The sequence below is a fragment of the Dreissena polymorpha genome, chromosome 1, assembly GCF_020536995.1.
Source record: "Dreissena polymorpha isolate Duluth1 chromosome 1, UMN_Dpol_1.0, whole genome shotgun sequence".
In the NCBI taxonomy this organism is placed as follows: domain Eukaryota; kingdom Metazoa; phylum Mollusca; class Bivalvia; order Myida; family Dreissenidae; genus Dreissena; species Dreissena polymorpha.
Genome location: NC_068355.1, coordinates 111,024,153 through 111,048,323, shown reverse-complemented (window position 1 = coordinate 111,048,323; position 24,171 = coordinate 111,024,153). Strand labels below are relative to the sequence as shown.

Genomic DNA, 24,171 nt, shown 5'->3' with positions numbered 1-24,171 from the left:
CCAATTATTACTTTTAAAAGCAAGGTGAGCAATGAACCGTGGAAATTAAAAGGCGGAGTTACCCAGAAACCCCTTCGCCGACCGTCTGCTGCAAAGAAGCTGCCACTTCTGTCAGAAGACGTCATTCTGCAAGCTGCTAAAGTGGTGTCTTTGAAACAGGTAGGCTCTAGAAAGTAACAGTAATTAAGGCCGTTGTGGACTTAATATCAAGCAGGTTATAAATTCATGCATACATTTCAAAATTTCATTTTTACAGTAATGCCATTAGGCCTTGTGACTTTTAATACCTGTTGTTTACATCACATAATTTATTATATATAAATACATAGATAAGTGATTGATGGACTGTCAATATGGGGCAACTGAGTTTGAATCTCGAGTGGCTACATATCTTATGAGAGGATTGGCCATGAAATACATTTTCCTGGTTTGCCAGTTTCTTTACGAATTTTAGATTTAATGGAGTGCTGTGTTCAAGACACATAACATAACTTATTTTGCCATTTTCTCAAAACTCCTTAAGGGAACTAATGCATAAAACATGTTTTGTAAATACTTGATATTCCTGAACACATGAAAATATTGAGAGGTAAATGCTTCTTATTATGGGGATGTAAGCATTTGGACCTCGCTTTGGGAAAACAGGACTTAATGCATGTGCGTACAGTGTTGTCCTAGATTAGCCTGTGCAGTTTGCACAGGCTTATCAGGGACGGCCTAGAAGAAACTTCTTTTAAACAAAAGATTCCATGATAGCAGAAAGTATAGTCACTGCTTAGCTTATGCGGACTGCACAGGTTAATTTTGGACTACACTTAATGCACATGCATTAAGCCCCATTTTCCCAGATTGCGGCTCATTAGCCTTATTTAAGATGATGATGGTCTGCTATTTCAGGTGACGACAGTGGAACTCCGTGATCTCCCTGGCAACAGCCTCTCCCCCCTGGGTCAGTGCTCGGGCCTCAAGTACCTGACCTTGACCCAGTGTAACCTTGTAGCCCTGGACGGGCTTGGGCAGTGTAAACAGCTCCAGTACATCAACTGCATGGTAATATAGTGTGTGGTGGTGGTTGTTGTTGAGGTAATGGTGATAGTTGTTGTGGTGATTTTGATGATGATGATTATTATGATGATGATGTGGATGGTGGTGTGTATGATGATAAAAACTGTATAATGGTGGCAATCAAATGTCTGTTTATATTGATTTCCTATCACCATAAGCGGTTTTTGATTTTCAATTTTCTCAATACTGTACTGGGTTTCCAAGACGCTTTGAATCTTTAAAATTTTACTGTTATGGTTAAAAGTATCAAAAGTATTGTTTTCATATTAACGTATAACATCCTAGATCATCTCAATTATTGTTCTTTATAGAAGATGTGCTGAAAATGAAACTGCTCTGTCAAATTTTCAGGAAAATCGTATTGAGTATGTGGACGTTCGTGACCTAGGGCAGCTTCAGTATGTCAATCTCTCGCACAACAGGCTTTCCTCTCTCCATGGACTGGATAACTGCACCAACCTACGCTGGCTCGATGTTTCTTACAATAATATTACCCGTATTGGTAGGTGACAGTGAAATAAACTATGATATTGGTTTGTTTTGGTAAAATATTGATAGTAATTTATCAGTGATTGGCGAGAAAGTGTAGTATATTTATAAGTAGCTCTCTGAAATAATGTATTTCATATGATCAAGATTGTATTTTTATGCCCCCCTTTGAAGAAGAGGGAGTATATTGCTTTGCTCATGTCGGTCGGTCTGTCGGTCGGTCTGTCGGTCCGTCCACCAGGTGGTTGTCAGACGATAACTCAAGAACGCTTAGGCCTAGGATCATGAAACTTCATAGGTACATTGATCATGACTCGCAGATGACCCCTATTGATTTTAAGGTCACTAGGTCAAAGGTCAAGGTCACTGTGACCCGAAATAGTAAAATGGTTTCCGGATGATAATTCAAGAACGCTTATGCCTAGGATCATAAAACTTGATAGGAAGATTGATCATGACTAGCAGATGACCCCTATTGATTTTCAGGTCACTAGGTCAAAGGTCAAGGTCACGGTGACCTGAAATAGTAAAATGGTTTCCTGATGATAATTCAAGAACGCTTATGCCTAGGATCATGAAACTTGATAGGTAGATTGATCATGACTAGCAGATGACCCCTAATGATTTTCAGGTCACTAGGTCAAAGGTCAAGGTCACGGTGACCCGAAATAGTAAAATGGTTTCCGGATGATAACTCAAGAACGCTTATGCCTAGGATCATGAAACTTGATTGGTACATTGATCATGACTGGCAGATGACCCCTATTGATTTTGAGGTCACTACATCAAAGGTCAAGGTCACGGTGACCCGAAATAGTAAAATGGTTTCCGAATGATAACTCAAGAACACTTATGCCTAGGATCATGAAACTTGATAGGTACATTGTTCATGACTCGCAGATGACCCCTATTGATTTTCAGGTCACTAGGTCAAAGGTCAAGGTCACAGTGACAAAAAACATACTTACAAAATGGCTGTCACTACAACTGAGAGCCCATATGGGGGGCATGCATGTTTTACAAACAGCCCTTGTTTATGTTTTCCATGACCATACAATTTTCATTTTCTATTGGTATTCCTCTTTTAGTTAATTTGAAATGTCTTTAACTGGAACATTGTGTAGCAATCTTGATGGCATGGCATTAAATCATTCTCTCTCAAGGATTGAAGGTTTTGCTTATTGAGACCATGCACTGTGCTAAAGGCAAAAACCAGTCATGCAAACTCAAGGTCAAGGTTGAAGGCAAAAACCAGTCATGCCAACTCAAGGTCAAGGATAAAGGCATAAACCAGTCATGTCAACTCAAGGTCAAGGTGGAAAAAACCAGTCATGCCAACTCAAGGTCAAGGTCACACAAAAGTGTTCAATATTTGAGCCTGTATGATCATTTACATTCTATATCATTTCTGCCCTGGAATGAATTGTGATAAAACTTGCCTAAAATATATAACACAATTAGAACATGTGTAGATGGTATGAAAACAGTCATGCCACTTCAAGATTATGGTTGCCAGTTGAAAGATCATAGAATTACATATAGATGTCCTCTGGACTGCATTGACTGCCTTTCCCTCTCAGAAGCAATGTGAAAATGGCTATGTGCAAACAACATAAAACTAGAACAGCCTGTGAGTAACTCGCAGTCTGTTCAGGTTTTATGCAGTTTGCTGCTCATCAGTATCTAAGGGTTGGAATTGAAGCCTTTATAACTTGAATATAGTAAGAAAATCTTTAATTTAATTTAAGTTTCTAACAGACTTCACATGCATACAAATACATATCTGAGTGGTAAAGGGTTGACCCATATATTTATTTGTTATTTGTTTGTAAAATGTGGCTTTCACAGAGCCCCTAATAAACTCTCTTTTAAAGTGGTGTTGATAGCTTGCAGAGGTTTCACATGGTCCTTAACACAGTGGTTCAAAATTTGAACATATGGTTAAATGCAAAATGTTTAAAGTTTAGAGATAAGTTTTTCTTCTTTTCTTGCATAAACTCTGCTATGTAACTAAATGCTGTGGAGCTGGATAATACTTTGCCCTAATTTTGTGTAAAAATCACCTATGCTTATCAAATCTATCTGCAATAGAAAATTAAGCATGCTTGATTGATTCAGAAACTTTGCCCTGATCTCCTAAAATCAGCTGTTAAGCATCAGAGGTACTTAATTCCTGTCCAAGCCTGTCAGTGATTGTTTCACAACCATTTGCTGGCCATCATAAATAATATAAATCTAGAAATCTGTTGAATACTGGTTTTCAGATGTTATGCATACTTTGCATAGACTGCTCACTCTGTTAAACTCCCATAATCAGCCCTAATAAGTTTGATGCCACACCCACTTGCACTCTGCCATTTATTTTTAATAAATTCATGCAAGGATATATGAACATATGTGTTCCAGGTGGAATGGACAGCCTGCGTAGGCTGCACACTCTCCTGATATCCCACAATCAGCTGATAAGCACCAGTGGGCTGGGTGCCACGCCCACCCTGCAGGTGATTGACATGTCCCACAACCACCTGCCGGCCATTGAGGATATTGACAAACTCTGCTTACTCTTGTATCTGGATGTCTCCTCAAATAATATCCTACAGGTGGGCATAAATAAGAATTCCATCTTTTATGTAATACAACTGGAATCATATTTTAGGTTTAATTTCTGTGAAGTACTTCTTTATTGAAGTTTGTTTGAATGCATCAGTGATGCATATATTTTATAGGTATGGTAATAGCTTTGGTTATTTTTTTTTTAATTTAATTTTATAGCTAATATGTAAATAAAAGAATGTAGATTCAGAATGATTCTAAGTTTTGGCTTTATCTCGATTCATTTCATATTTGAAAAAGGACATCCAGTGTGCACATACACAATGACTAGAAAAATTTTGGTCTTGAAAGTCAAGTGGTTTCAACTGCTAATCTGCAAATATGCTAGCTGATTCAGGTTTTTAACGCATGCAATTGCATATTTAGGAAATAATGTTTTGCTTCATTATTGTTAATTAGAAAAAGTTTTGAGTTCTGATGGGCAGGAATCAAACCACGCATGAGAGAGACAAATCGTTGTGTATTTGCCCATTTATAATAATAATTTGAAAGTTATTTTAATTCTAAGATTATTCAAGATATTTTGGAATATAATTTTCCTTCATTTGTTTTTCCTTTTGGCCGGGGACTTCTTTTTTCCTTTTGTGAATTAAGTAGTTTAAAACTACAATAATTGTGTTCTATGTCTATTAAAAAAAATGTGATTTTCATATTAAAATAAATCATTATGTATAAATATCATAGGCAGCTTAGGGGTATAGTAAACTTTGTATTCCAAAGAGATCGATGTCTACACAGGCTGAAGGCCAAGGTGTACATAACTCTTCAAGGGGGGAAATATTATTTATTCCCAATTTACTGTACTGAACTGTACTGTTGTGAACTAAGCAAACACACAAGTAGAAGTGATATGAAGGAAAATCGCTCATCAACATTGAGTTTATTGAATAAGTGCCTTTAGATCTTAACGTAGTTAAAAAAAAAAACTGTTACTAATTTTTGCCCCATGTGCAGGGTACGTTAAAAATCATAGCCTGATTGGTATATATTACGTTCCGATGTGATGTCATATCAAAAGTGTGGAAATTTTTCAAGGGAAGTCACCTGAAGTATAATATCAGTTGGAACAATAATTGCTTTACACAACTTTTAGGCCGCTGAATTCAGCAACCATGTGCTACTGGTGGAGCTGTTGCTAGGTGACAACAGCATCTCCATGGTGAACAACCTAGCCTCCGTCTGGCTGCCTCTTCTTCTGGCATTACGTGTTCAGCAAAACAGGTACACTAGTCTGTAATGAATGGTAGTCTTAAATTTTTTGTTAGTTTCTAAATTCAGTACGAAACTACACTCTGTAAGCATCGTTATGCGAAAATGTGTCTTTTGCCCTAGGCTTGGAGCGTAGATCCTGACTGCACATGGCCACCATCTGGTGCTTAGGTGCTGTCAGTTAATGAGAGCACAAACCTTGCATGGCTTTATAGTGAACAGGGAATCACCTGGCCAGTCTGTATGATTGCTTGCTGCATATTGCCCAAGACCCATGAAAATGTGGTTATATTGTGGGATCTTTTTTATCATTAGGTGAAATATTAAAAATTCGCAGTAATGTAAATGATAATTATGACTTGATTGTATTAAACAGAGATGCTCTATTTTTCATGTGTTTTATTTTCAGTCTCGACTCCTTGCCTTCCTTTCAGAATTGTCTCCTCTTAGAGGACCTAGATCTTAGCAACAACCAACTCTTAGGTATTGGCCTAAACTCACGTATTTGCAACATTTTCATATGTTATCGTCGTTTTGTTAAATAAATTGTATCAACCATTATTTACAGTTTTTTATGATAGATGAATCAAATCTTAGTTGTTTAAAAAAGTTGTTCTTGTAATTTGTAATATGTAATAAATTTGTTAAGTGACAAATACTGGTTCAAGTTTTTCAAGTTCTCTGGAACATGAGGTTTGAGCCACAACGTAATGAAACATGTATAAACCATGTCATGCAAAAATGAGCCTTATGCCTTATTGGGAAAGCATATCTCTAGCCCGGCCTACTCCTGATGCAGTCAGCTGAGGAGGTTCCCTGTCTGCTAGCTAAAGAGACCATGAAACCTTGCATACCAGGCAGCGTAGCTCTTGACCAGACTGCATGATTGCATTAGGCATAAGACCCATTTTTGCATGACACATCTTATATAGTATACGCTAGATGTTTTTATTCTTTTTCAAATTTTCGTCAAGATGTCGCCAATGTAAAAATGGGTGTGAAGGACTGTTTTTACCTGCAACACCTTCATCTTGAGGACAATCCAGTTACTGCAGATATTGATGACAGGTAATTATTTATTTTTTTGATGATACAAATAAAGCCCCTCTCACTGGGCTTTGTGTGTTGCGGCTAAAGTATCGTCCCAAATTAGCCTGTGCAGTCTGCACAGCTAACCAGGGAGGACATTCTTGCTTTTATGAAATGTCCCATTTAAAGAAGCTAATTTGTAAACAAAAATCTGGTCTAGGCGGAAAATGTAATTTCTTTTCCAACTGCATAGGCTAATCTGGCACATGCATTAAGCCCTGTTTTCCCATTGCATGGCTCATTTATATTAAAATGTGAGTTTCAGTGAAATTTTGAAGGCTAGATGGCTGGTCAAAATAACGTCTAGAGTACAAATGCTTAAATTCATTTATATATAATTTTTAGTTTCAGTGTGTGTTTGTAGCCTGTTCAAACCGAAGTCTAGAGTAAAGAAACTTAAATTAATTTATACTTAATTGCTAGTTTCAGTCAAAGTTTGAAGGCTGGATACCTGGTCAAACCAATGTCTATAGTACAAATACTTTAATTCATTTATATTTAAATATTAGTTTCAGTCAAAGTTTGAAGGCTGGATGCCCTCGGCTGATATATGGCCATAATCAAAGCACTGAGAGACTGAAGAGTCCAGTTAAAGCAAGGTCAAGCTTTGAAAGCATGTGTGTGTCACAGGCCAGCACTTTGCAAGAGCAACTCACCTATCTTCATGACTTCTTAAGGTTGGTACAGAAGAAACTCTTTTTAGATGTTTAAATTGATACTTAATTTTAAAAGCCAAAATGTTTTATGTAAAACAATTGTGCGTTGTTATTTATGTATATGATGTCAAGCATATATATTTGAAGAAAATGTTTTTAATCCATAATATTCCTTTTAAAATTGTGTTAAGTTTACCCAAAGATATGCAGTTTTTTTGGTTTTACGTAGTGTGAAGAATGCAACAGGAGCAAAGCAGTCAGCTCAAGATATCTGTGAAAGCTGCTTCAAGTTCTGTGATCGTTCGTTCAGCGTAGCAGTTGAATTCCGGTACGCCCACGAGTACGGTGATGTCACTGTTACCATGCCAACGACTCAGTCGATTCCCAAGGCAGGTCAGCCAATGTCGTCTGGAAATCCGGAAAAGTTCATGAACCCGAAAGAAATGTTTGAGAATGCTTTGAAGTCGTCAGGTGGTCGGACCAATGGTCAGAAAAGTAACAACAACAGTAACATTCTAAGTGAATTTCAGAACAGTGTTTCAGATCCCAAACAAATGTTTGAATCTGCCTTGAATGCTAGTGCAAGAAAAATAGAAGCATCAAATAATAGAAATGAACCAAGAAAATCTGAACAAGTTGCTGGACTGAATTCATACAACACAACTACGGCAGGAAAATCACAGTTTGAGCAGGCATTAAGATCGGCTGATATGAGCAAAGTCCCAGTGAAGAGTCATGTGATCATTCACAATGGGCATATTTTGGAAAGGTATATTGATTGGATAGATTTACCATAATGCCTCCCACTAGCATCACAAATACATGCTAAGCAAACCTTCCTACCAAGTTTTTATTTTATTTTGTAAGTCATATTTTATCTCTACTCTCATTTTGTTAACTATTTTAAATGTTTAACTTTTTCTTATAAAATACAGTTTCATATTTCAGTCACAAACTGTATGTTTTTAGCACCAAATTATGACATTATGCTGCATATCATGTGAAAACCAGACTTAATGCACCTCCATTATGTTTCAGCATAGAGAGCTTTTCCCCCGCCATGTTTCTATCTATGTCAAATTTAGCTGTTTCTAACTGTAGCAGGGTTTGGTATAAGGAGAACTTATACTGCCTTGCTATATGAGCTAGCTTTTATAGCGACGCGGTAGTGTCTGCCTGATTTGGAAACGGGAGGTCCCGGGTTCAATCCCCAGTATGGTCGGGGATTTTTCTAGCTGGGTTACATTGGCGCCCAACGTAAAAAAACCACCATGTGTGTCAGACGTCCCACAGATGTCATGGCACTAGGAAATTCGTGGAAGAATTTCACAATTGGAGGGGGTATATGTAGCAGGGTTCTGTATAAGGAGAACTTATACTGCCTTGCTATATGAGCTTTTATAGCGATGCTGTAGAGTGTCTGCCTGATTTGGAACCGGGAGGTCCCGGGTTCGATCCCCAGTATGGTCGGGGATTTTTCTAGCTGGGTTACATTACCACAATTCTACTGAATTACGACTTCTCATAGTCACATTATGGGCCATATCCTTCATGAAATCGAGGATGTCGCTTTTTATCAGTAAAGGGTTCAAACTTTTCAGACTAGAGTGGGCGGCCACTCGTATCCAGGCAACCTGGCGCGGCTGGCATGTGAGACACCAGATTCAGGAGCATACAAAATACTGGCTAGCTGCCACCACTATTCAGGTCAGAGTCATTTAGGGCTTGAAATACATGTTCAGCAATTGTTATGTTCATTATATTATTCAAAATTGAACTATTTCTAACAAGCATTTTTTTAGAACTTCTGTTATAACTCTTTCCCACTCAGAAGCAAAGTAAAAATGGCTATGTGCAAAGCCAAACAGCATAAAACCAGAACAGTAGGCAAGTCACTCACAGTCTATTTAGGTTTTATGCTGTTTGCAGCTCATCAGTACTTAAGGCTTGGAGATGAAGCCTTAAAAACTTGAATCTAGTAAGAAAGGTCTTTAATTAAATATAACTTTCTACGGGACTACAAATGCATTAAAATACGTATCTAAGTGGTAAAGAGTTAATAAGATCTGCACTTAAATTATCTTTTTTATTCTTGTTGCCTCTTGATTAGAGGCGGCATCACAATTACACATACAGCTCTAGTTAGCTTTGAAAAATATCATAGAATGATTAGAATCACTTGGAATTGTTTAGATGAAAAAGTATTGTCTCTGTGTTTTTTTTTTGCTCGATTGAAATTTATTAATATATTTATTTTAGTATCACATTGTCACTTCATAACGCATTCTTAATTGTTATAATATTTATTAAAAAAACATATTGATTCATTTATATGTGAGCTGTGATTGGTACAAATTTGAAAGCTTCACATTGAAATTAAATTGAATTAATTTTTGGCAAATAAGCAACAATACTGCATAAAATATTATGATTCTTATATGATCTATAATGGTTGCAAGAAATTAGAACTTATTTTTTTTTTTTATTCTGAAATATTATATTTTAGGATTCAGGCTTCTTTTTGCAATGTTCATTGGTTGTTTTACAATATTAATTGCGTTTTGTTTTTGTGAATTTGCTATAGTGAGTACATTAGACACAAATGTCATATAAGATTTTATTTTTTTTTTTATTTTTTTTTTAGTTGAAATATTGAAAACGAAATCATTATAGCAATCTAAAATAACGAATCATCTTTTTGTTTTGTTATCAAGCTAAGATATCAGTCAATCTAGTACATTAAATGCGCCTTGTTTTTTTAAAATTGGTTTTAATGCATATGTGTAAAGAATTGTCCTATATTAGCCTTTGGTAATCATGGACAGCCCTGTCTGCTTTTATGTAATTTTTCTTTTATAAGAAGTCTCTTTAAATGAAAATTTAGTTTAGCTGGAATGTTCCATCCATGAATAGCCTGTGCGGCGTGCACAGGCTTATCTGGAACAATACTTTACACTGGCATTTAGCCTAGTGTTTCCTCCAGATCTAGGCTGATATTGCTATTTTCTGACAGGCTCACTGGAGAGGGTACAGGACCAGGAGAATGCTGTTGGAGCGCTGGTCAAACCCGTTTGCAGGGCTCGACCCCAAGATTCTGCAGCGTCTCAATGCGTCTGCTGTTAAAATACAGGTCTTACACAATACACTATGGAGACTGAACCATCTTATGTTTGTGTGGTATCACTATTGGCAATGTATGATGGGATATGGTCCTTGATCTGGGACAACTGGGCTAAATGCATGTGTGTCGGGTGTAGTCCTAGATAAGACTGTACAGTTGAACATCAAATACAAAATGACACTTAGTATGAAATTTTTCATTTGAAGGAAGTCTATTCTAAACAAAAATCCTGACTTGAAAGACTGCTCAGGCTAATCTGGGACAACATTTTTAGCTCATCTATTTTTTGAAAAAAAAAAAAAGCTATTGTTATCACCTTGGCGTCGGCGTCCAGTTAAGTTTTGCGTTTAGGTCCACTTTTCTCATAAAGTATCAATGCTATTGCATTCAAACTTGGTACACTTACTTGCTATCATGAGGGGACTGGGAAGGCAAAGTTAGATAACTCTGGTGTGCATTTTGACAGAATTATGTGCCCTTTTTATACTTAGAAAATTGAAAATGTTGGTTAAGTTTTGTGTTTAGGTCTATTTTATTCCTTAAGTATCAAAGCTATTGCTTTCATACTTGCAACACTTACTAACTATCATAAGGGGACTGTGCAGGCAAAGTTATGTAACTCTGACTGGCATTTTGACAGAATTATGTGCCCTTTTTATACTTAGAAAATTGAAAATTTCATTAAGTTTTGTGTTTAGGTCCACTTTATTCCTAAAGTATCATAGATATTGCTTTCATACTTGCAACACTAACTATCATAAGGGGACTGTGCAGGCAAAGTTATGTAACTCTGTCTGGCATTTGGACGGAATAATGGGCCTTATATACTAAGAAAATTGAAAATTCGGTTAAGTTTTGTGTTTTGGTCCACTTTACCCCTAAAGTATCATAGATATTGCTTTCATACTTGGAACACTCGCAAACTATCATAAGGGGACAGTAAAGGACAAGTTGCATAACTCTGGTTGTCATTTTTACGGAATTATGGCCCTTTTTTGACTTAGTAACTTTGAATATATGGTTAAATTTTGTGTTTAGATCCACTTTACTGCTAAAGTATCAAGGCTATTGCTTTCAAACTTCAAATACTTTCATGCTATCATGAGGGTACTGTACCTGGCAAGTTGAATTTTACCTTGACCTTTGAATGACCTTGACTCTCAAGGTCAAATTATTAAATTTTGCTAAAATTGCCATAACTTCTTTACTTATGATTAGATTTGCTTGATACTTTGACAAAACAACCCTCAATAGACTCCACCCAAACCATCCCCCATGCCCCCCCCCCCCCCCGAATCCCCCCCCAAAGTTTTTTTCTTTTTCTTAAAGATCATCTAATAAATGACCACCACCACCTATCACTCTGACACTATACCCCCCCCCCCCCCCAAAAAAAAAGTTTTTTTTTGAAACATGGTTAAAAAACACAAATATTTTTTTTTAGCTCACCTGATTGCTCAGGTGAGCTTTTGTGACTGGTCTTTGTCCGTCGTCTGTCCGTCTGTCCATCCACATTTGTTTGTAAACACTCTAGAGGCCACATTTATTGTTTGATCTTCATGAAACTTGGTCAGAAGCTTTGTCCCAATGAAATGTCGGTTGAGTTTGAAACTGGGTCGTGCCGGGTCAAAAACTAGGTCACTAGGTCAAAAAACAGAAAAAACTTGTAAACACTGTAGAAGTCACATTTTATGCCCAATCTTCATGTAACATTATCAAAATGTTTGTCTTAATGATATGTTGGTGGAGTTCAAAAGTGGTTCCCGTCCGTTTAAAAACATGGCCCCCAGTGGGCGGGGCAGTTTTCTTTATTTGGCTATAGAGAAACCTTGTAAACACTCTAGAAGTCACAATTTTTGCCGAATCATCATGAAAGTTGGTCAAAACATTGGTTCTATTGATATCTCGGACAAGTTCAAAAATGGTCCAGATCGATGAAAAAACATGGCCGCCAGTGGGCGGGGCATTTTTCTCAATATGTTTATAGTGAAAACATGTGAACAGTGAACACTCTAGAAGTCACATTTTTGGCCCAATTTTCATGAAATTTGGTCAGATCATTTGTTTCCTTGATATGAGAGTTGAGTTCGAAAATGGTTCCGGTCAGTTGAATAACATGGCTGCCGGGGGGGGGGGCAGTTTTCCTTATTTGGCTATAGAGAAACCTTGTAAACACTCTAGAAGTCAAAATTTAAAGTTGGTCAAAACATTGGATTTATTGATATCTTGGAAGAGTTTAAAAATTGTCCAGATTGGTGAAAAAACATGGCTGCCAGTGGGCAAGGCATTTTTCTCTATATGTATATAGTGAAAACATGTGAACACTCTAGAAGTAACATTTTGGGCCCAATTTTCATCAAAATTGGTCAGAACATTTGTTTCCTTGATAGGAGAGTTGAGTTCGAAAATGGTTCCGGTCAGTTGAATAACATGGCTGCCGAGGGGGGGGGGGCAGTTTTCCTTATTTGGCTATAGAGAAACCTTGTGAACACTCTAGAAGTCACAATTTTTGCCCAATCATCATGAAAGTTGGTCAAAACAGTGGTTTTATTAATATCTTGGATGAGTTCCAAAATGGTCCAGATCGGTGAAAAAACATGGCCGCCAGTGGGCGGGGCATTTTTCTCAATATGTTTATAGTGAAAACATGTGAACACTCTAGAAGTCACATTTTGGCCCAATTTTCATTTGTTTCCTTGATATGAGAGTTGAGTTAGAAAATGGTTCCGGTCAGTTGAATTACATGGCTTCCAGGGGGGGGGGGGCAGTTTTCCTTATTTGGCTATAGAGAAACCTTGTAAACACTCTAGAAGTCACAATTTTTGCCCAATCATCATGAAAGTTGGTCAAAACAGTGGTTTTATTGATATCTCGGACGAGGTCAAAAATCGTCCAGATTGGTGAAAAAACATGGCCGCCAGTGGGCGGGGCATTTTTCTCTATATGTATATAGTGAAAACATGTGAATACTCTAGAAGTCACATTTTTGGCCCAATTTTCATGAAATTTGGTCAGAACATTTGTTTCCTTGATATGAGAGTTGAGTTTGAAAATGGTTCCGGTCAGTTGGATAACATGGCTGCCGGGGGGGGGACAGTTTTCTTATATTTATAAAGTAAAAAAGCTTGTGAACACTCTAGAAGTCACATTTTTTTGCTCAATCATCATGAAACTTAGTGAAAAGATTGGTTTTATATATATCACATAATTAATGCCATAATTATTGCCCTTAGATTGTCCAAATTTTCATTACATTATACAAAATCCTTGTAAACACTCTAAAGGTCACAATTTTGTTTCAGATTTTATGAATCTTGGTCATTATATGTTTTTTTGTAAGCAAAGTTTGATGTTTGGTAAGTGGGGTCAACTCAAAATATAGGTCACCAGGTCAAATCTTACAAACTCAAAATCACTCCATATGCCAGAGTTTTGGTTCAATAATGATGAAACTTGACCAGGATGTTTGTCTGAACAATATCTAGGTCAAGTTTGACGTTTGGTAAAGATTGAATGAACCGACTCCTCTCAGGTGAGCGAACTAGGGCCATCTTGGCCCTCTTGTTTTTAAACATGGTGAAAAAACACAAATATTTTTTGTATTATTTTATTTTTGAAATACCGTCCAACCATCTCACCCAAAAATTCCCCCCCCCCCCCCCCCCCCCCCCCCCCCCCCCCCCCCGAAAAAAAAAAACAAACTCTTTTGGCATTTTTTTTGCATTTTTGGAAGATTATGTAATAAATGACCACACTCCCACACTATACACCCCCCTCCACTCCACCCCACCCCTCCCTCCTTTGTGATTGAAATTGAGATAGTTCACTTCACCTTTAAAAAGAAAAATAAATGAGCGGTCTGCACCCGCAAGGCGGTGCTCTTGTTAACACATGCAGTAAGTCTCATTTTCCAAGAGAGCGGGTTTTATATAACTTTGCATTCTTGAAAAAGTGTGTCATTCTCAAGAAATTTCCTCAAAACAAAGTTGTGCTTGCTTTGTTTAACAATCATTTTGTCAATAAAATCTCAGTTTGTAACGACTTATCATTATCATGTTTGAATGGTTCTCATTTAAAATCTTAACCTTTAAAATTCCGAATTAGCCAAGTCTGTCTAAAGCTGCTTATGGGTAAATATCTTTCAATTTCTTTGTCCAAAACGTTACCAAAAAAAGCTTATTGATTGAAATAGCATTGTATGCAATGAAAAATATGTTGTGTTCAGCTGTTGTCTAGTGTGAGTGGTTCTTCCATCCATAAACTTGTTCATCAAGCAACTCTGAATTTCAAATTTTTTTTATATTTATTTTTTATATAACTTTTGAAAAATTATTGATTAAATAAAAACTTCTTAACATAATTATATCACTTACCTGGATATTACGTCTTCAAATTCTTCATTTAGTTGCATAACAGCTCTATTTCCAAACATCTGGAATGAACAACTGTGAATGAATTCGGAATTTTCAGACTGAATTTGGGAAAAATATTGTTTATGCCATCAGGTATTAAGCTCAATAATTGCTATAAAGTTAGCCCCGAAAAACTGAAACATATGAGGCAGTTGCTCTGTGTGAAGAAGATTTAATAATGCGCGTAAAGTGTGGTCTCAGATTAGCATATGCAGTCCACACAGGCTAATCAGGGACAACACTTTCCGCTTTTATGATATTTTTGTTAAAAGAAAATCGGTTCTTAGCAAAAATCTAGTTTAGGTGTAAAGTGTCGTCCCTGATAATCCTGTGCAGACTGCACCGGCTTATCTGGGATGACACTTAGCGTGCATGCATTAAACCCCCTTTTAACAGAGCACAGCTCATATCTCCTGTTTTCTAACCATCTGGGACAATAACATCGCTTTAATATACATTCCCTTATCATACATGGCAGGCATATTGGCGAGGTTTTATCCTTCGCAAGAAGCTAATGGCAGCCCTGGAGTTTGCCCAGTGTTCATTTGAGGAGGAGGATGCCGATGTCATGAACCTCGGAGACGAGTTTGATCTCGATAAATTCATGGACATTGATCAGGTTTATTGAAGATTTTAGTGTTCTTGCCTATCATACATAACTTTCATTTAACCTGGTGTTGTTTTTTAGCCTACCTGATTGCACAGGTGAGCTTTTGTGACCAGTCTTTGTCCGTCGTATGTCCGTCCGTCCGTTAATATTTGCTCGTAAACACTCTAGAGGCCACATTTCCTGTCCCTTCTTCATGACACTTGGTCAGAAGCTTTGTTCTAATGAAATCTCGGCCGAGTTCGAAACTGGGTTGTGCCGGGTCAAAAACTAGGTCAAAAAAAAGAAAAACCTTGTACATGTACTGTTATGCAAAAAATGTAAGGCGCGGCGCAAAAGCTTGCGTAAGTTCAATTGGATTTGTTATTAAATAGGTTAATTTATGTGGCAATTGAGCCCCAATCTTTGACTCGAGTGGAGTTTTGGTCAATTACTGATATAGGTATCTGAACTAAACACTGATAAACTGCTTCCGCGTAGCCTGCCCATTTTTTAAGCTATCATGATTCCATGGAGATGTGAAAGTCACTTTTTTCCTACACATTGTTCTGTTTTGCCCTTTAAAATTGACTGATAAAATGGTGTGTGTTGAATCTCTTGTAAATATTTAACACAGATATGTCTGTATGGTTGTAGGACCTTGTAGACATGGAATGGAAACCACCAGCTACTCCTGACGTTCCTAATCAGTAAGTTAATTAGACTTTATAACACCATTTTGAAAGAGGCTACAAAATACAGTATTTCGATCATAAATGAAGAGTTGTAATTGCGAGTTTATTGGGTTGTGAAAATGGTTTGTAGTTGAGTGTGGTAGCATAGGTAGCTTTATGCAAATCAGGTAATTTCATACAAGAATTTGCTCATGTCATCAACCTTTTTTTTATCTACAGAGAAGTGATATTTGTATTTACCTTCTAAACACTGGAATATAAATATACCACTAATTAAATACATTATAAATGCATTATTTAATGTCACCTAGCTACCCAGTGCTAAAAAAACCGCCCTTGGGAAATACCCGGATACCGGCTCTACCCCTGGGTGAACTACGCCCGCCGAGCAACCCCCGCAGAGCATGGCGCAATTCTGAGTCGCCAATGTCAGATACAGGAAAGATTCACCGGCCACCGTCCAGCGTTGCGTCCACAGAACTCACTGTCCGATCAGGCATGTCCAGGAAAGAAGAGAAACTTGCGGATGAATGGTAAGTGGAAGAATGTATGAAAACATTTTTTATTTATGCCCCCGTTTAATAAGGGAGCAACAAAATGATTGATTTGATTGTCCGTCCTCCTGTTCTGTCCGTCTGTCCCACTTTTTTGTGTTGGACCTTAGTAAAAAAATATTGCTGCTATAGAAATGAAACTAAATTATATAAATATGATTTTCTTGAAGTATTTGTTTGAATTAAAAGGGGAGTGATTTTTTTGTCCCAACAAGCCTTTCACACATATCGATATTGGTTTAACTCAAAGTGTTGACCCTTGTTGAACTAACTACAGGCATAGTTTGTGCACACATTACACACATGGTGAGCATTTGGGACTGCCTTTAATCTGTTGTACGTTTTCTGTTATGTATCAGCTTTTAATAATTAATAACTCCGCTTCAACCGCTAGGCAAATTGAATTAAACAACACATAAATTAGCATTTTTAATAGTAATCGCACTATCCATCTGTCCGTCTAGTCAGTCACACTTTGCATTTAGGTTTTGAAAAATGCTCATAACTTCTATATCGCTTCAGATGTAACCTTCATATTTGGTATGCATGGACAAGGCCTTTCCATATGCACACAAATTTTGACCCCTTTGACCTTGACCTTGAACTTAGGGTCCGCATTAAGGTTTCGAAATCTGTGTTTAGGTTTCGAAAAATGCTCATAACTTCGATCAAAGCATTTATCGGGGGCATATGTCATCTTATGGAGACAGCTCTTGTTTAAAGTTGTTACAATCGTTCTGTTCTTCTGTATATACAGTTCACCAGACCTAAAATAAATATTTTTTTTATTTAAAACTTTAAAAACCATCTTAACTGAAATGGCAAGGGTAAGCGATTAATGATAAGGGAACAACATATAGTGGTCCTGTAAAATCAACTCATTTCCCTTGAGTCAAAACTGTCAGTACATAATGGATCACAGGACTTATATGGGCACATTATTTACTTAGACTTATACAGTAAATACCTAATACAAAAATATACTGTAAAAAAACAAGGACCGTGGGTTTAGTATTTAATGTGTAACATCATATGTGGTTCTCTACTAAGTTTCTTCAAATTAGCCCCACCCCGGGAGTTAGTTGTGGGCTGTTTTTGCATTTAGTGAACATTTGAACAATCTTCTGCCCAGAAACTGCAGGTTCAGAGGTTATGTATTTTGCATGCAACATTGATGGCAATCCTTTGCCTAGTTTATTCAAATCATGGGTGAAATTGGAACACAGTCTGGTTACTTGTTTTCCTTATGTCTATATAGTGAAAACATTAAAAAGCGTATTCTATGAAAATTCATGGTTCAGGGTTTAGGTTTGAGGCATGTTACATGGAACAGCTTTGATGTTTGGCATGTAACACAAGATATTGGTTCTTTAGGATGATCCCATAACCCTTTCCCCATAAGAAGCAAATAGATAATGGCTTTTGAAACCAGCATAAAACCTGAACAGCCTGCGTGTAACTGGCAGTTTGTTCAGGTTTTATTCTGTTTGCTGCTCATCAGTATCTAAGGGTTAGAAATAAGGCCTTAAATCTTTTATCTAGTAAGAAAGGTCTTAAATTAAATATAACTTTCTAAAGGAATACAAATGCATTAAAATACGTATCTTAGTGGTAAATGGTTAAATCATGCCCCTGGGATCAATACTGGTCAATATTCAATACTGTAATATGCCCCTGTGTTCAAAATTGGGGTTAGGGGCTTCTTTGTTAATTAGAAAGCTTAATAACTTAAAAAAAGAATTCTGGAATCATGCAGCACACACCTTGGATAGATGTGGTCCATTACAGAGATTGAAACTGGCTACATCAAACTACATAGGTGAACCATCTAGGGCCATCTTTGCCCTCTTGTTTGTCAAAAGTAATACAATTTAATTTGATTGAATAAATAATTGGTTTTGGCTCATTGAATTGATAAACAATTTGTGTTTCTTATAAGTATTCAAGTAAATAATAAAAAAAATCAATATTCTTACATGTTGAAGTAGGGATATCTGAAAGTCATATGTGAAATCCTCATGAAAATTATATGTGAAATCCTCATATAAAAATTATATGTGAAATCCTCAGATGAAAGTCTTATGTGAAATCCTCGTATGAAAATTATATGTGAAATCCCACATGAAAGTCATATGTGAAACCTTTATATGAAAGTCATATGTGAAATCCTTATATGAAAGTTTTATGTGAAATCCTCATATGAAAGTCGTATGTGAAATCCTCAAATGAAAGTTATATGTGAAGTTCAGCTGTAATTTCCTTGAACTTTTTTGTTCATGTAAACTAAAAAAATCAATAGGCGTCATCTGCGAGTCATGATCAATCTACCTATCAAGTTTCATGATCCTAGGCCTAAGCGTTCTTGAGTTATCATCCGGAAACCATTTTACTATTTCAGGTTACTGTGACCTTGACCTTTAACCTAGTGACCTGAAAATCAATAGGGGTCATCTGCGAGTTATGATCAATCTACCTATGAAGTTTCATGATCCTAGGCCTTAGCGTTCTTGAGTTATCATTCGGAAACCATTTTACTATTTCGGGTCACCGTGACCTTGACCTTTGACCTAGTGACCTCAAAATCAATAGGGGTTATCTGCGAGTCATGATCAATGTACCTATGAAGTTTCATGATCCTAGGCCCAAGCGTTCTTGAGTTATCGTCTGACAACCACCTGGTGGACGGACAGACCGACGGACAGACCGACATGAGCAAAGCAATATACCCCCTCTTCTTCGAAGGGGGGCATAATAATTGGCTATGTAAGGGAGTCATTGTTTTGAAAATAGACAAATTGTCCTAATCTTATGATTTTCCCTGGTTTGTTTGTTAAAGAGACCCCAATGATTTGTCCGTGGAACAAAACGAGACCTAGAAATTAACACGCCTGTTTTGCCATGAATGTTGCAGGGGTTTCAAGGATTCAAACACTGCCCATCTCATGATGCAGCGGGCCAAGAAAATGAAGTACAATGCTGAGCGGAGGAAAAAGATTGGAAAACTTGGTATAGGCTTGGTCTCTTGAACAAAAAGGTTATTCCGTAAAATGACATGCTAATGCTGAGCACTCTTGGAATATTCATGTATTACAGCATTTGAGCGTATTTAGTTTTCTTTTTTTGTTGTTGAAGAAAGTACCATCTAAGATAATTGTAAAGCAACCAGTGTTTCATACTTTGTATGACTTTCTGGTCTATACAACTGGTTAAACCCTATGCCTGAAAAAAATAAGAAATATACTAATTTACAAACAATATTTGAATATGTAATGGCCCCTGATATGCAAAAATGGGTCTTAAACCAACATCAGCATTGCACAGCCTGATCAGAAGCTACAATGGCTGTTAATGAGACTGTGAAACATTGCCTGACTTAATAGATGACCGGGTAGCTACTGACCAGACTGTGCAGGTGGCTGTTAATGAGACTGTGAAACATTGCCTGACTTATTAGATGACCGGGTAGCTACTGACCAGACTGTGAAACATTGCCTGACTTAATAGATGACCGGGTAGCTACTGACCAGACTGCGCAGATCGCTGTTAATGAGACTGTGAAACATTGCCTGACTTAATAGATGACCGGGTAGCTACTGACCAGACTGTGAAACATTGCCTGACTTAATAGATGACCGGGTAGCTACTGACCAGACTGCGCAGGTGGCTGTTAATGAGACTGTGAAACATTGCCTGACTTAATAGATGACCGGGTAGCTACTGACCAGACTGTGAAACATTGCCTGACTTAATAGATGACCGGGTAGCTACTGACCAGACTGTGAAACATTGCCTGACTTAATAGATGACCGGGTAGCTACTGACCAGACTGCCCAGGTAGCTGTTAATGAGACTGTGAAACATTGCCTGACTTAATAGATGGCCGGGTAGCTACTGACCAGACTGTGCAGGTGGCTGTTAATGAGACTGTGAAACATTGCCTGACTTAATAGATGACCGGGTAGCTACTGACCAGACTGCGCAGGTGGCTGTTAATGAGACTGTGAAACATTGCCTGACTTAATAGATGACCGGGTAGCTACTTACCAGACTGCGCAGGTGGCTGTTAATGAGACTGTGAAACATTGCCTGACTTAATAGATGACCGGGTAGCTACTGACCAGACTGCAGGTGGCTGTTAATGAGACTGTGAAACATTGCCTGACTTAATAGATGACCAGGTAGCTACTGACCAGACTGCGCAGGTGGCTGTTAATGAGACTGTGAAACATTGCCTGACTTAATAGATGACCGGGTAGCTACTGACCAGACTGTGAAACATTGCCTGACTTAATAGATGACCAGGTAGCTACTGACCAGACTGCGCAGGTGGCTGTTAATGAGACTGTGAAACATTGCCTGACTTAATAGATGACTGGGTAGCTACTGACCAGACTGCGCAGGTGGCTGTTAATGAGACTGTGAAACATTGCCTGACTTAATAGATGACCGGGTAGCTACTGACCAGACTGCGCAGGTGGCTGTTAATGAGACTGTGAAACATTGCCTGACTTAATAGATGACCGGGTAGCTACTGACCAGACTGCGCAGGTGGCTGTTAATGAGACTGTGAAACATTGCCTGACTTAATAGATGACCGGGTAGCTACTGACCAGACTGCGCAGGTGGCTGTTAATGAGACTGTGAAACATTGCCTGACTTAATAGATGACCGGGGTAGCTACTGACCAGACTGCGCAGGTGGCTGTTAATGAGACTGTGATACATTGCCTGACTTAATAGATGACCGGGTAGCTACTGACCAGACTGCGCAGGTATGCAGGCTGGTCTGAGGCTATGCTGGCTGCTAACATCATTAAACCTGTTTTTGCATTAAGTGGCTCAAATAAAAGAAGACATTGGTGATTGAACCACTTAGGCACTGAAGCCACATCTGAACTTTTTCAAAGAGATAATAACAGGCCCTGAATGATACCATATTAGAAGGGGGGCCTGGACTAAAATGTCTGTTTTTTATTGAAAATGTACCACTTAACACACCATTTTTATTGCAAAAAATGTATCATAACCTTCATAGATCTGTTGTTTTCTTTAATTGTGATTTTCTATTGACCATAGAATGCTTGATTTTCAGATCCAAAGCAGCGTCTAGCCTTATTTCGCAAACTGGAGGAGGTCACCCACCCACCAACACACACCATTCCTCAGAGGAAGACCCTTCCAAGAAAGGAATATTTCCAGGGTAGGTCTTGAGCTTTTTAACCCTTTACCCCTTAGATACATATTTTTACGCATTTGTAGTCCTTAGAAAGTTGAATTTAATTAAAGACCTTTGTTACTAGATTCAAGTTTTTAAGGCTTCATCTCCAACCCTTAGATACTGATGAGCAGCAAACAGCATAAAACCTGAACAGACTGCAAGTTACTTGCAGGCTGTTCTGGTTTTATGCTGTTTGCACATAGCCATTGTCACTTCACCTCTAAGTGGGAAAGGGTTTAATGGAACTAATATAAGCAATACAATTAATGGGTTTCTTTTCATTTCTAAAATCTCCATGAGAGTGAACTATTTGGGTAATTCAGCAAAATATACTGCATTTACAGTAGATCATTTTCAATATTAAATGTGAACAAAGAAAATGATAGTATTTACTTATTTATTTCCTTAATGGCACTGACTCACACTGGCTAAGTGGATATTTTGTCCACCCAAATATCAGAGGGACAGAGGTTCAATCCCTACTTAGCTTAGTTACAGTGTTATAAGCACTGATTCTACCCAGAAAATGTACTTGAGAGTGTTGATTGATGTTTTAGCTCTTCTGTACAATCAGGCTCAAAAATTAATCAGTGTAAACTTACATATTAAAAACAAGTTATTATTAATTTAAATCAGATACATTAAAAACAAATTAAATTATCAAAATTTAACATTTGTTGAGCCTCCTTCTGGGAAAACTGGGCTTAATGCATGTGTGTAAAGTATGGGAAAACTGGGCTTAATGCATGTGTGTAAAGTATGGGAAAACTGGGCCTTATGCATGTGTGTAAAGTATGGGAAAACTGGGCCTTATGCATGTGTGTAAAGTATGGGAAAACTGGGCCTTATGCATGTGTGTAAAGTATGGGAAAACTGGGCCTTATGCATGTGTGTAAAGTATGGGAAAACTGGGCCTTATGCCATGTGTGTAAAGTATGGGAAAAACTGGGCCTTATGCATGTGTGTAAAGTATGGGAAAACTGGGCCTTATGCATGTGTGTAAAATATGGGAAAACTGGGTCTTATGCATGTGTGTTAAGTATGGGAAAACTGGGCCTTATGTATGTGTGTAAAGTATGGGAAAACTGGGCCTTATGCATGTGTGTTAAGTATGGGAAAACTGGGCCTTATGCATGTGTGTAAAGTATGGGAAAACTGGGCTTAATGCATGTGTGTTAAGTATGGGAAAACTGGGCTTAATGCATGTGTGTAAAGTATGGGAAAACTGGGCCTTATGCATGTGTGTAAAGTATGGGAAAACTGGGCCTTATGCATGTGTGTAAAGTATGGGAAAACTGGGCCTTATGCATGTGTGTAAAGTATGGGAAAACTGGGCCTTATGCATGTGTGTAAAGTATGGGAAAACTGGGCCTTATGCATGTGTGTAAAGTATGGGAAAACTGGGCCTTATGCATGTGTGTAAAGTATGGGAAAACTGGGCCTTATGCATGTGTGTAAAGTATGGGAAAACTGGGCCTTATGCATGTGTGTAAAGTATGGGAAAACTGGGCCTTATGCATGTGTGTAAAGTATGGGAAAACTGGGCCTTATGCATGTGTGTTAAGTATGGGAAAACTGGGCCTTATGCATGTGTGTAAAGTATGGGAAAACTGGGCCTTATGCATGTGTGTAAAGTATGGGAAAACTGGGCCTTATGCATGTGTGTAAAGTATGGGAAAACTGGGCTTAATGCATGTGTGTTAAGTATGGGAAAACTGGGCTTAATGCATGTGTTTTAAGTATGGGAAAACTGGGCCTTATGCACGTGTGTAAAGTATGGGAAAACTGGGCTTAATGCATGTGTGTAAAGTATGGGAAAACTGGGCTTAATGCATCTGTATAAAGTATGGGAAAACTGGGCTTAATGCATGTGTGTAAAGTAATCTCTGATGAGCCATTTGAGTCCCCACAGGCTAATCAGAGAGGATGCTTCTGCTTTTATGATAAATTTGATTAGGAGGAATTCTATTTTAATATAAAATCAAGTTTAGGCAGTTAGTGTAATCCCAGATTAGCCTGTGCATACTTCACAGGCTAATCTGGGATGACACTACACACATGCATTAAGCCTAGTTTTCCTAGACCAAGGCTTATTAATTTCATCCATAACTGTATTGGAATGTCTCACTGCAGCCCGCCAGAATGAGATCAATCGTCAACAGCAAGAGAGACATCAGGAGGTTCATGTGCGAGCCTCACGCACATTTGAGTGGCTTCACACGCAGGTCGGAGATCTACCCACCTCAGATTCCGTCATCAATCAGGGGTATGGGGGAATTCTGCATTGTTTCAGAGTAGTTCATTAACTTTACTGGCAAGTGTTTAATATTGCATAGCAATAAGAGAAGAATTTAATCTTTGTTGAACAGCGTATTGTTAACGTTTGGCGTAATTATGATATTCCTTGCAAATGAATTTCATCTCTGATGCACATCATATTGTAAATGTTCAAGCAAAATAATGAT

General features: G+C 37.8%; 1 protein-coding gene across 2 annotated transcripts in view; it reads left to right on the top strand.

Annotated features, from left to right (window-relative positions):
- LOC127844312 (leucine-rich repeat and IQ domain-containing protein 1-like) overlaps positions 1-24,171 on the top strand; it is a 49,791-nt gene that overhangs the window by 21,292 nt on the left and 4,328 nt on the right. For both annotated transcript variants that reach the window (XM_052374427.1, XM_052374424.1), the window contains exons 14-30: positions 21-159; positions 898-1,050; positions 1,417-1,567; positions 3,961-4,154; positions 5,261-5,388; positions 5,786-5,859; positions 6,351-6,444; positions 6,975-7,142; positions 7,351-7,890; positions 8,723-8,828; positions 10,135-10,251; positions 15,133-15,273; positions 15,898-15,950; positions 16,247-16,468; positions 19,401-19,495; positions 21,581-21,688; positions 23,840-23,972. In XM_052374427.1, coding sequence (XP_052230387.1) covers positions 21-159; positions 898-1,050; positions 1,417-1,567; positions 3,961-4,154; positions 5,261-5,388; positions 5,786-5,859; positions 6,351-6,444; positions 6,975-7,142; positions 7,351-7,890; positions 8,723-8,828; positions 10,135-10,251; positions 15,133-15,273; positions 15,898-15,950; positions 16,247-16,468; positions 19,401-19,495; positions 21,581-21,688; positions 23,840-23,972 — 2,616 coding nt within the window. The remainder of the gene's footprint in view (positions 1-20; positions 160-897; positions 1,051-1,416; positions 1,568-3,960; positions 4,155-5,260; positions 5,389-5,785; positions 5,860-6,350; positions 6,445-6,974; positions 7,143-7,350; positions 7,891-8,722; positions 8,829-10,134; positions 10,252-15,132; positions 15,274-15,897; positions 15,951-16,246; positions 16,469-19,400; positions 19,496-21,580; positions 21,689-23,839; positions 23,973-24,171) is intronic.